This window comes from Perna viridis, chromosome 7, assembly GCF_037379345.1.
Source record: "Perna viridis isolate PV_CMFRI_1.1 ecotype Kerala chromosome 7, ASM3737934v1, whole genome shotgun sequence".
NCBI lineage: Eukaryota > Metazoa > Mollusca > Bivalvia > Mytilida > Mytilidae > Perna > Perna viridis.
The window spans coordinates 25,284,268-25,296,916 of NC_142451.1; the positions used below are offsets into that span (position 1 = coordinate 25,284,268).

At 32.2% G+C, this 12,649-nt stretch overlaps 1 protein-coding gene across 1 annotated transcript in view; it reads right to left on the reverse strand.

Annotated features, from left to right (window-relative positions):
• The window catches only part of LOC148611966 (uncharacterized), a 68,748-nt gene that overhangs the window by 25,775 nt on the left and 30,324 nt on the right, over window positions 1-12,649 (reverse strand). The window contains exons 27-37 of the mRNA XM_088593019.1: window positions 10,690-10,743; window positions 10,432-10,476; window positions 9,875-10,027; window positions 8,680-8,733; window positions 7,117-7,170; window positions 6,432-6,485; window positions 5,088-5,141; window positions 4,378-4,467; window positions 3,501-3,554; window positions 3,026-3,079; window positions 2,261-2,314 (exon numbers count right to left, since the gene is read on the reverse strand). Of these exons, the coding sequence (XP_088449145.1) occupies window positions 2,261-2,314; window positions 3,026-3,079; window positions 3,501-3,554; window positions 4,378-4,467; window positions 5,088-5,141; window positions 6,432-6,485; window positions 7,117-7,170; window positions 8,680-8,733; window positions 9,875-10,027; window positions 10,432-10,476; window positions 10,690-10,743 (720 nt within the window). The remainder of the gene's footprint in view (window positions 1-2,260; window positions 2,315-3,025; window positions 3,080-3,500; window positions 3,555-4,377; window positions 4,468-5,087; window positions 5,142-6,431; window positions 6,486-7,116; window positions 7,171-8,679; window positions 8,734-9,874; window positions 10,028-10,431; window positions 10,477-10,689; window positions 10,744-12,649) is intronic.

The window sequence follows — 12,649 nt, forward strand, 5'->3', positions numbered from 1 at the left end:
ATCAAGACTCTGCTCATTTCCCTTGTTAGGAATTAGATTAAGTGATGCCTCTGCATTTAACCTTCATACAGCTATATCATAACTCATAATTGTAAAAAGCACATTGTCGGATGTGTTATTGTGTCTGTGAGACACAAATGATGCCCCCGCATGTAGTTTTGAGTAAAACTCAGCATAGCTCAATCTGTAACTAGTCATGACAGACTCACATACCAAAAACCAGTCAAATATCTTCAAGCATTTACAAAAAAAAGCGAAAAACTATTATTTCAATACAATTTGTGCAGGGCCCATTATTTTGGTAAAACTCAGTGTAGAAGAATGAAACTTATACTTGATTTGTAACTAATCATGACAGACTCACATACCAAAAAACAGTTCAATATCTTCAAGGGTTTACAAAAAAAGTGCAGAAAACTGTTATTTCCATGAAATTTTTAAAGTCCAGGGCCCACATTTTTGGTAAAACTCAGCATAGCAGAACGAAACTTTAACTCATTCTGTAACTAATCATGACAGACTCAAATACAAAAAAAATCAGTTCAATAACTTCAAGGGTTTACAAAAAAAGTGCAGAAAACTGTTATTTCCATGGATTTTTTTAAGTCCAGGGCCCATAATTTTTGTAAAACTCAGCGTAGCAGAATGAAACTTTAACTCGATCTGTAACTAATCATGAAAGACTCACATACAAAAAATCAGTTCAATATCTTCAAGGATTTCCAAAAAAAGTGTGGAAAACTTATGGGACAGACAGAATTACGGATGGAATTACAGACGGACGGAATTACGGACGGACGGATGGACGGACGGACGGACAGGGGTAAAACAATATGCAACTTATTGTTGCGGGGGCATAATAAAAAATCTGATAAGTCATAAGTCTTGTGAATGAAAAAAATCATGAGCAATTGCAAATTGCAATATAACGGAAAGTGGTAAATCCTGGAGTTTACCGAAACTTTCTTTTACAAGAACCAAAATCAAAAGAAAGATAGAAACGGCAGGGGAGGTCAAATCTCACTCTTATGATTTATTTATTGTTAACACTGACATTCGCCCCAAAGTTATTTAGGGCTAATAAACACTTTATTTGCCATTTGATTAAACAATTATGGGGTGATAGTATGTTGTCCAATGTATCTATCTTCTATATATTAGTCACTTGAATGATACCAAATTTAAACGTTGTGAATTGGATTCTTGATATTGTGGTTGGAATGTACAAAAATTGGGATATCGCACAAAAATAATAATCAGAGCTGCCATTTTTTTACTATTTTAGTGTAAGGCTTCCAATCATGACCATAAAAATATACCTTGTTATTTCTGATTTATTAGCCAAAAAAAAAAAAAGGAAAATAAATATTTTTTCATGGACATGACCGTTTCCAGTTTAAATATTAATAAAATCTGCTTTGTGGTCTTTTTTGCATTTGCCAATAATGTATTTTACAAAACGAAATGAACCTCATGGTTTCCAAACTTGTGTAGGAGCTTTATAAAACAAAAAACGTCAGCTCCTCACAAAAAATCTCAAATCGCTTTGGGTCTGACTGCCAGAACCCCAGCCTTACTATTTTTCATAACTTGGGGTTGGCAACTCTGAAAAATGAAACCACCATACTAAGAGTTTAAACAATCAACCAGCTTCAGCTGTCTTTAAGTTCATATTAATTCCAGAATTGAAAATGAAAAGGTGTAGGAGTGATAGGGTCTATTCCAGAAAATAATGTCAGAATGCCAAAGCAAAACAGGGTACCACCAATAGAATTTAATTACATTATAATATTTAGACTATGCTGTTATCAAAAACGAGCCCCACTACATAGATGATAAAAAAATAGATGAGTTTATTTCATATATTAAGAAAATATCATTTATTGACCCTTCTTTTTCACAAATCATTATGTAATTTTTCACTTACAGAAATTGATGTTGACACAATTCTATACATACAGTATACTTGATGATTTTTATAAGGTAGATAAACGTAATATATAAATATATACATTATATAAATTATATACATGTATGATAAATTGGCTATCATGAAGGAATTTTAAATTTGTGGATACAAATTTTTATGGTTTTATGAAAAAATGTCAGTTGGTAGATTCTTGAATTCATGTATTTGACTAATCCATTATACAAACAAATGGTAAAATTTGTTTTGTTTGGGATATTCATAATATGCAAAATCTACAAACATTGTTACTTCATGAACAATGATACTTTCACAGTATTAGAAGAAACCTACCATATCTCCCTTAGAGCCCATCTGTCCTTCCGGTCCATCAGCACCAGGTCGTCCCTGTAATTATAGAGATAATATCTTGTGTGTGAAGTATTAGCCAATAAACATTTATGCAATACCCTGTTACCCTATACACTTGATATTTAACAGGACTTTATTAATGCAGATGTCAGTTTTTTTGCTTTTTCAGATTTGTGGCAAGCACACTGTAAAACATGTATTACACTATAAAGGGACTTACTCATGAAGTTTTTTCCCAACTTTTTCTTGCTCATGAATAAGCAAAAATAAGTTGGTTAACATGTTCTTATGTGAAATAACATTTACATTTCTTTAAAAGAGGTAGACCTAGGGTAAGGGACATAACTCATGAAATCAGTGATAAATTTGTATCATATTTAATTTCACCAAAGCTCAAGCTTTCATTTGAAACAGAATAAAATGAATCTAAGTTAATATGATGCTTACATAAGATTGATGTTAAATGCTGAATACAAACATTCCAATGATTTTTAAGAGTTATGTCCCTTACCCTAGGTTACCTCCTTAAAGTTAAGACTGTGCAGGTTATTATGTAATTGCTACCATTTAAATAAGTTGTGAAATCACACATATCTCACCTAGGAACACTTTAGAACTGAAATCAATGTAGCATTTAGCAATTTACTTATTTTCTTTCTATTTTATAAATATTCAAAGAAACTTTGTACAAGTAAGAGATAACCAGAGGAGATCTAGTATCGCTACATGTCGGTATACAATACTTACTGGTGGTCCTGGTGGTCCACCTGGTCCAGGCATTCCAATAGATCCTTTCTCCCCCTAAACAAACAAATTTAAAGGGTATGGAGCAAATATAAAAAAAACAAAAAAAACTTAAGTTTATTTTGTCAGAAACTTGCTTTGCAGTGAAAAAAAAAAACATTCATTCAAAGTGTTCTCAGATTATTTTTACTGATAATGTTTTCACTTGAACTGTCTTGATTTATCATACAATCAATTCATTCTTTCACATTTTCATGTTCAGGCTTTTGGTATTTCGATGGTATTTGAATTATCCAACTGCTGACACTTGGGAATTGTTTTGTCAATATCTCCATTATTTTACTGCACCTACATTCTATGGAACACATATATCAAAATATTGTCACATATAATATATATGCCATGAGTTACACCTTAGAAAGAAAAAGTTAACTTCACATTTAATTTAATTCAAATTTCATCACATCACATGACTTACCTGTGGTCCAACTGGTCCTCTCTGTCCCTCATTTCCTGCAAGTCCATCTTTACCCTGAAAGCATATAAAAAAAACATGAGAAGCAACTTTTCAAACAATGACCCACAACTCTATACAAATGTGCTTTCCTATATGGTACTTTGTTGTTGACGGCATCTGCAAAGATGGTAAAAACCTAATTTTTCTATCGTAAATATCTTCGAATATAAACATTAATATTTAAAATGCTCTGGATTATCTGTTAAAAGATTGTTTAAAAGAAGAATTTTATTGATAAATAAGATAGCTGCTACAGATTTTGAAATAGCTTTTGGGGTTCCATGTATGTTAACCCAGGCATCTATGTAGCGTTACCTCGCTACACTCATAGATCGCTTAGTGTCTGGATGTCCGGAAAAGAGAATACATTTCACTAAAATGTCATTTGTCACATCAGTTCATTACCACATGACATCTTACAAATTAACCTTATATTTTACCTCTCAAGCAAAGATATTTATTCCAATATAATAATTTCCTTGCTTCATTTGCATAACAATATTATAGAGATTAGTAACTGGAGATTTGGAGCAACAAAATAATATTGTGAATACATACAAATTATTATGTGCATTTATTATTGCAATTTTGTCATTTCAGTCATAAATGTGATTTTAAATTTTGCAATTTTGAAAATTAAAAAAAACAGCAATAGTTAAAAATTTATCATGTGAGTATATTCATGTACGTATATCATACAACGCATATTTTGGAATGATAAATGCATTACAAAAATTTTTGAATTCCCAGTACTCTTCATCTGTGAAAAAAATGCAACATTTCAAGCCTACCAAACTTGACACAATGGTGAAAAAGACAAGAATATCTAATAACTTACTGGTGGCCCAGGGTATCCTCGGTCTCCAGCAAAACCAGGGGGTCCAGGTGGACCCATAACACCAATCTCTCCTTGTTCTCCTGGGTTACCCTATAAAGAAAATGAAGTTGTAAACGCTGTCATTCTAAAAATACCCCCACAATAACAGGCAGAGATTTTCATAAGGAATCTAATAAAAAACTTAAAATTTAGACCAAAAATAAAAAAGCAGATTTTTAGGGTGTGACCCAATTTTGTATCCCTTTGGCTCCAAAATAATTAAACAAAATTCTTTCCAGTTGAATAATCTTAAAACACATTGACTTCTGAATCATTAAAATGGAATGAAAATTAACTTTTGCTATCAATTATAATAATAACACCCATTTTCCTTCTTTTAGCCCCTTATTTTTAAAAGAGATGGGGCAAAAATCTCCAAAAACTATAGAGCTCACCACCATGTCCCTATGAACAATATGTGTTTAAATATTAAAAAGATGTCCATGACAAAAATGACAAAGATGCTACCACTGCCCCTTAACAGAAATAAGTAATAAAGTGGTTACTTGTCACTAAGTGCCTCGTTTAACTTTTAGACAGAGATTAAGGCTGTGACTGTTTTTTCTTGAAGAACAAACTCAAAACTGCCTTGTTAAAAATAATTGCAATAAACTGATTATCTTTCTATTACAGACACCTGTAACTTATCCTGTACTCTAAATTGCACTTACTGGTGAACCTCTTTCTCCTTCGGCTCCTGGTAAACCAGTCTCTCCTGGTGGTCCCTATAAAAACGACACTGATTTTAATGATTAAAAAAATAAACGTGGTACACAGACCTAGTGAAACTTGTTGGACCATGCAAATTCAATTGAAAGTGATAACACAATTTAAAAAAAAATGTATTTCTACATTGAAATGCATTCTTATATTGTCTTTGTGCTTCATTGTCAGTCTTAGTAAGAATCAGGCAGTGAGTGAAACATGGTATAAAAAAACTCACCATTTTGAAAGTTTAATTTGACTATATACACCAACAAAATCAAGGAAAAAAATTTAAAAAAATTAGATAATTTTGAACATTTCAAGGACTGATAACTATGCAAAAATATATTTTTTCTACATTCTATAGAAAAAATTCCTGAGCAAATCTTGATATGCAGATAAAATAATGGTGTTTTAAAATACAGAACAGAGAAGGCATCCTTGAGTGAAATTAAATTGTCATAACGGTGGGTTTTTGACATGCCTGATTCTTACAAATATTTACACTTCAAAATTGTACAATCAGAAGCTGAGTGATATGATTGTCATATTGGTATATTATTCACCAATGAAACATATGGTGTGTTAAGTCCGTATTTTCAATGGTTGGCCTACTGGTAATTACATTATCATTAAAATATATGCATGTATGATTATAACTTGATTCTTTTATACTTATACAGAACATTATTATCAACCTCAGCCTTCACCCACAATCCATATTACACTACAAATCCTATATACAATATATTAACCTTTTCAGAAATTAAAAACTAATCATTTAGTTTGTCGGCTGTGTTTAAATTTTGTTTAATGATAATGATGGTAATGAAGATCATTATACATGCACTTGTATATCTGTCCAAAAATAGAACTCGCATAAATATGTATAAGAAGAAGGAATCCCTTTACCGCATATTTTTTTTGTGGTTTTGCTTGTTATTCTTCCGATGCAGTCGATATAGTTTCACTTTTCACCCTTTGACCTTAAGGGCGCTCTTAAGCGCAAGTCACCTGATTGCAATTCTGTTTTCCGATTGGCCAAATACTGAAAACTTAATGACATTTAAAAAACGGTATCGAAGACTTGAAATAGCATTCAAAAACTGTATCGAAAATTTGAATTGTGTGCCATGTGTTATTTTCTTGAAAGAAATGCAGAAACTTAGAAGTAAAATTTTACTGTGTCGGCTATCTTCTTTTTTAAGATAGCACTTGTTTTTACTTCTTTGAGAACTTTGCACCCAGTAGAAGTAAAAATCTGATCCAGCTTGAATATGTATATATATAAATATAAAAGTGGAACTTACTGGATTTCCTGGTGGTCCACGGTCACCGGGTGCTCCTGGTTCACCTGATGGACCCTACAAATATCAATTACATTTAATTTCTCCACAAAAAAGTTAATCAAGAAACTATAAGCTTATTCAAACCTTGGTTACAAAGTTAAACTTTGATTGAAGCGAGTAATTTTGCAGTAAACAAGTCAGTTAAAATATGCATTTATTATTTAGAATTTGACAACTTAAGAAAAAAAATACACATTTCTGTTTTTTTCCCCAACAACTTAAAACAGAGAAAAAGAAACTGTTTATCAAACAGACATGATTTTATGAGGTCAACAAAAAAAAAGAGCAGAAATTATCAAAAATCAGAAGTAAATATACAGTAAAAAAGGAACAATAACCGTAAAATCTATATACTGAAAAGGAGAAATTGCACTTAAGGAGGGAAACCTAGAGTAAGGGACATAATTCTTGGAATCAGTGAAATGTTTGTATCTTATTCAATTTCACCAAAGCCTTTCAAACTTTCATTTGAAACAGAATGAAATCAGTCCGAATTACTTTGATGCTTACATGAGACTGATGTAAAATGCTGATTACAAATGTTCCAGTGATTTGTAAGAGTTTTGTTCCTTATCCTAGGTCTATCTCCTTGGAAGGGCAATGAAATCGTGCCTGATCAGAAGAACTATAAGAAAGATTGACTTACCGGTGGTCCCATCATACCAGATTGTCCTGGGGTACCTGGAGTTCCTGGTAGCCCCTTTAATGTAAATGAAAACAACTTAAAGTATATATAAATATAGAATGCCTGTACATGTCCTATTTTTATAGATAACAATTTTACAAGACAGTCAAATTTTATCACTTTGTGACATACTTTGGTTTTCTACCACCCTTTGTTACAAACCAATGTTCCCTCTTCATTATTCCTTAAAGTCCGTAATATAAACAAGATTTACAGAAACTCCTTATTTTATTTACCAGTATACAAAAAAAAATTATCATAGCAAACTTGCATATTATTTACTTTTCATAATAAATTAAAATAACTACAGTCGAACCTCATTAAGTCGAAGTCGAAGTCGAAGGGACTATGCAAAAATGTTTGAGTTATCCGAGGTTGGAGTAATCCAAGGTCAAGGATAAACCGGAAATACTAGTAGTTTGGTCCATGATTGTTTCTGTAGTTACATCATTTGTTGTTCTTGTACATTTACATGTACTTCACTTTACACGGTTACTTCGTAATGTCATGCGTTTCATATTGGAAGATATTTTTTGTATGTTGTTAATCATGTTTGAAATACTGAACAACACCGAGTGTTTTAGTGAAATTTCCTTTTCATTTTTTTCTATATCAAAAACGTTATACTTCATAACATGCTGCTTTGTTTGATTCACAATACCATTACAATTCATATGTATTTTTTTATAAAATTTATCAAAATATCCGATATCACTGTTAGTGTAAATTCCCACGTGTTATTAATAAAATTCCTGTCTTTTAACAACGCGCAAATTTAAATTAATTAAATAAACAACTCAAACCATAAATTAATTTTGAAAGCCACGCTAATTGTTGTTAAAACACACTTCGATCATGGTTTGTAATAAAGCAATCTTTGATTACCTCGAGTTATCCGAGGTTTCGATTCATCTGAGTTTGAGTCATCCGAGGTAAAATTGTATTGGAGTAAGGGGAGTTTTGCTTGGACTTTGTAATTAGTTCGAGTTATCCAAGATTTCGACTAATCCAAGTTCGACACATCGAGGTTCGACTGTACACACATGTTTATGTCACTTTAGGTCAACCTGTATTTTAGACCTTTTTTATGAACAACATCAGTAACTTCCAGAACTGTGTGATTTGAACAAACAGGTAGGTACTGAGTAGAGATTCGCAATTCATAAAACATAATTTGTACTCAAAATTGTAGAAACTGTGGAAAGTTTGTAAAGTTACACACCTCTGTACCTAGAAAGCATCTTATGAAGGAGAAAACATACCTTTGAAACAGTTTATTTTGGAGATTCTCCCCCATTGGCAGTGCCTCATGTTGAGATTATGGCATAAAAGCAAATTTTTTGTTTATGCAGTTATTTATCATTTTCCACAAAAAATGTAGTAATTTTTACAAAAAAAATCTCCCACAAATCTGACATTTTTATGTGGGAGATTCTAAACTTTTCACTGATTTTATGGGAGTCTCCCCACTAATGTGGGAGGATTAACAGATTTGGGAAAACTACATCAGTAAATATAACATACTGATTCTCCTCTCTCTCCAGGAGATCCCATCATTCCATCTTTTCCTGGTAAACCCTACAGAATAAGATAAACACAAATCAAGTTAAGGAGTAGGCAAAGTAAGTATTTAAATCAGCACCAAAATTGCATTATTCACAAGTTGAATATGTGCTTATAGTAAAAGCAAAGTTTCATTGCTGTTAAGTGTCAGTCCCTGTAAGAATCAGGCAGTACTTGAAACATGGTATGAAAAAAAAACATCATTTTGAAAGTGTGATTTAATTATTTGCACCATCAGAATCAAGAAAAAGACAATATTTTCAATATCATGTTTGTCCACTGAGTCACAATTTCATTGAAATGCACTAAAAATGAACATTCCAAGGGCAGATAACTCTGTCAAGTAGCAATAGCATCCATTAGTGAAATTATATTGTCAGATCTGTGGGTTTTTGACATGCATGTTTCTGATTTCTTCCATTTTGCCTGATTCTTATACTTTATGTCTGTGTTGCACTAAAATTGTAGAAGAAAATACATGTATCAAAATTAGAGAGAATTTAGCTGATTATTGTGTTAAAATAGCTTATTTCATGCAACATCTTTATGCAGAAAATATTTGAGCGTATTTGATGTTTATGCGAATTCAGCATTCTGTAACAACACAACATCTGACAAAAAAATTTTGCACTCTGTATTTTTGGATTAAAAAACAACCCCATTTTTGTGAAATTTCTTTGAAAACTGTGTAAAAGTAGAGTTTTGTGGCCTCCTTATGACCAAATTATAAAACAACAGCTTATATTTTAGCTTTAAAATAGGAAAATAGAAATTTTTAAATAGTAAGTTGAAACATGGTCAAATCAGTAGGTCTGAAACTATTGTTAGTGAATTTACCCATTTTAAACTCCTTGGCTTTTCTCTTATATCTTAGCATAGCACAAACATTTGATGTTTAAATGTAGCATTTCTATCACGTTCTGTACAAATAAATTCAAATGTACAAGCAAGGGTTTAATCCACAGTATTTTCTGCTTTTTCTACTAAATATGCTTAATGTACTAAAGATTTCCTTTCATTTACTCCAGAAAATTTAGCAACAGAAGTGATCTTACAAGGTTTAATTTCATGTAACTTACAATACTGTGAATTGTATGTACAAAATCAATGAAAGATAAATGTACCACAGTTTACTCCAATAACAAATGTTACTTACAGGTGGACCAACAGGTCCCAACAATCCTGGAGGTCCCTGTGGTCCCTGGAAACCTTGTTCTCCTTGAAAACCTGGTGGGCCTGGAATACCAGTATCTCCCTTTGGTCCCATTGGTCCTGGGGGTCCTTGGTTTCCTCTTTCTCCGGGAGGTCCCTACAGAAAACATAATTATAAATAAGAATACATGTACTAACTTATATAAGAACATTTTGTGGAATATTTTTTATGAGACAACATTGCTGGTTTGAAATAGTTGCTTATAGAAGAATTATAAGATATATTCCCACAAAGTTTAAGATATTTCATGCTCAACATCTCAAGGTCATTTGACAATTTGTGTTTCTGCTAAATACTTACTCTGAGAAGAATTACTAAGTACACCACTTTGCATCTGCCAAAATTTGTCATATACCTTTTTACTCCTGCCTCAAATTCCCCAAATTTTCCACCCCACAAAATAACAAATGATATAGTATTACTCAACTTTACCAATATCCGAATGATTGATGTACCAGATTTTGTAAACTTAATATTCAGTATTTGAGTGTATAACTTACAGTTGGTCCAGTCTCTCCTCTGTCTCCTGTTGGTCCTGGTTTACCCTTAAAAGTAATAAACATATATTGTTCAATACTGTATTTTGTGGTGTGTTGTGCCTTTTAAGGTATTATACAAATGGTGTTGTGACCTTTCAAAATCAGTGTAAAAATTTATCAACATATTAATGAAATAAAGAACAAGGCTTCTATTTATTGACAGTAGTTTAGTTCAATATATAAAATATGCATTAAAAAAATCCAGGTGATTAGACTAACCATTTTTCCTCTAGATCCTCTTCTTCCACGTCGTCCATGACGACCTGATGGTCCCTAATAAATGAAATAAAACAAAATGAGCTATAACATGGTAGATATAAATTAAAAGTAAAACGTAAAAAAAGAACAAACAAGATAATATTTTGGTATGGTATGACTCTCATTGATAGTTGTGGTTTGCTTGTCATGTGTACTAAGTCACATGATGACCTCTTTTATGTAATTCAACATTTTGTAAAATCTTATTTACAAGTAGGGGCATGGATGATGATAATAGGAATATTTTTTACATATTCCATTAGTCTTTATTGTTAGCCTTTTTATGTGTTTTGTTCATCTTTTCCAGCAACCACGCTGAAAACTTTTGCAACAGAACTAGTGTAAATATCATGTATATGTTGTGGCTATTGTACACAAACATGCCTACCATGACTTAACTAATTTGCCTACATTTATTCAATTAGTAGAATTCTAAGGATTAAACACTGTTTTTTCTAGGATTTATTAATATGTGAAATCAGACCAATCACTCATAAAACAAATTGAAGAGCTTTTATTAGTTTTATGAGTGATTGGTCAAATTTTACACATTGATAAACCCATAGTTTAATTTGTTAGTTCTCAAGCCTTTTATAATGTAAAACAATGAGGAAGCAAGGCATTTAATACCATCATTTAACTGCCCAATTAGTAATGATGGTACTTTTTACAAAATGAGGGAGGTGATTGTTTTATTTTTATTTATTGATAAAATAATAACAAGAGGCTCCAAGGACCCTGAATTGCTAACCTGGTCAATTTTTTTGCATTTAAAGGGCAATAACTCTAACAAGAAGTTGATCAACAGTTTTGACTCAAAGAAGACTTGGTAGGACTTATCATAAGAATCATTTCATCAACTGGAAGTTTCATTCCATCTATTATAGTTTTAAGATATTGGCTGAAAACTGCTAAAAACATAATTTTTCCCCTTCCAAGGGCAATAACTCTAACAGGGAGTGGTCTGACAACATTGATCTCTGCAAACTTTTGTAGGCCTCATCTTAAAGATCACTTCAGCAAAGAAAGTTTCCTTCTATTTATTAAAGTTTTCAAGATATTGGCTGAAAACCGCAACAAAAAAATCACTCTTTTAAATTTCAAGGGCAAAAACTCTTCCATGTAATTATTTGATCACCTGGGTAACTTTAGTAAGCCTTATAATAAGGATCATTTCAGCAATTGAAAGAATTTAGATATATGAGAAAACGGTTTTGGATATATGAGAAAAACTTCTGACTGACCCCCCATATTCTATATTTAGTAACGGTGACCATGTTTTTAAATGGATAAAAAAATCCCCACATCAGTTCCACACAAAACCCTAGGGAACATTCATGCTAAGTTTGGTTTCAATTGGTCATGCAGTGTCAAAGAAAAAGGGTTTTTAAAACAAATATTAACGACAAGGACGACGGATGCCAAGTGATGGCATTAGCTCAACTGGCCTTTTGCAAGGTGAGCAAACAAGAGGCTCCCAGGAGACTGAATCGCTCACCTGGTTGAATTTTGCCTCCCGAGGGCAATAAATAGAAGTTTTCCAAAAATTTTGACTCAAGGAAACTTTGATAGGACTTATCACAAGGATCATTTCAGCAAATGAAAGTCTAAATCTATCATAGTTTTCGAGGCATTGGCTGAAAACTGTAAAAAAAAAAACAAACTGTCATTTTCCCCTGTCAAGGGCAATAACTCTTATAAGAAGGTGTCTGACAACTTTTATGCCTGAAGACTTTTGTAGTCCTAAGAATAAGGATTGTTTCAGCTATTGAAAGAATTTGGCTAAACCTAACGGTTTTGAAGATATATGCGAAAAAGTACTGTCTGACCCCTATGTTCTATTTTTAGTAATGGCGGCAATGTTTTTCTGACGGATCAAAAATCCCCACATCAGTTCTATACATGATACCCCAAGGAACAT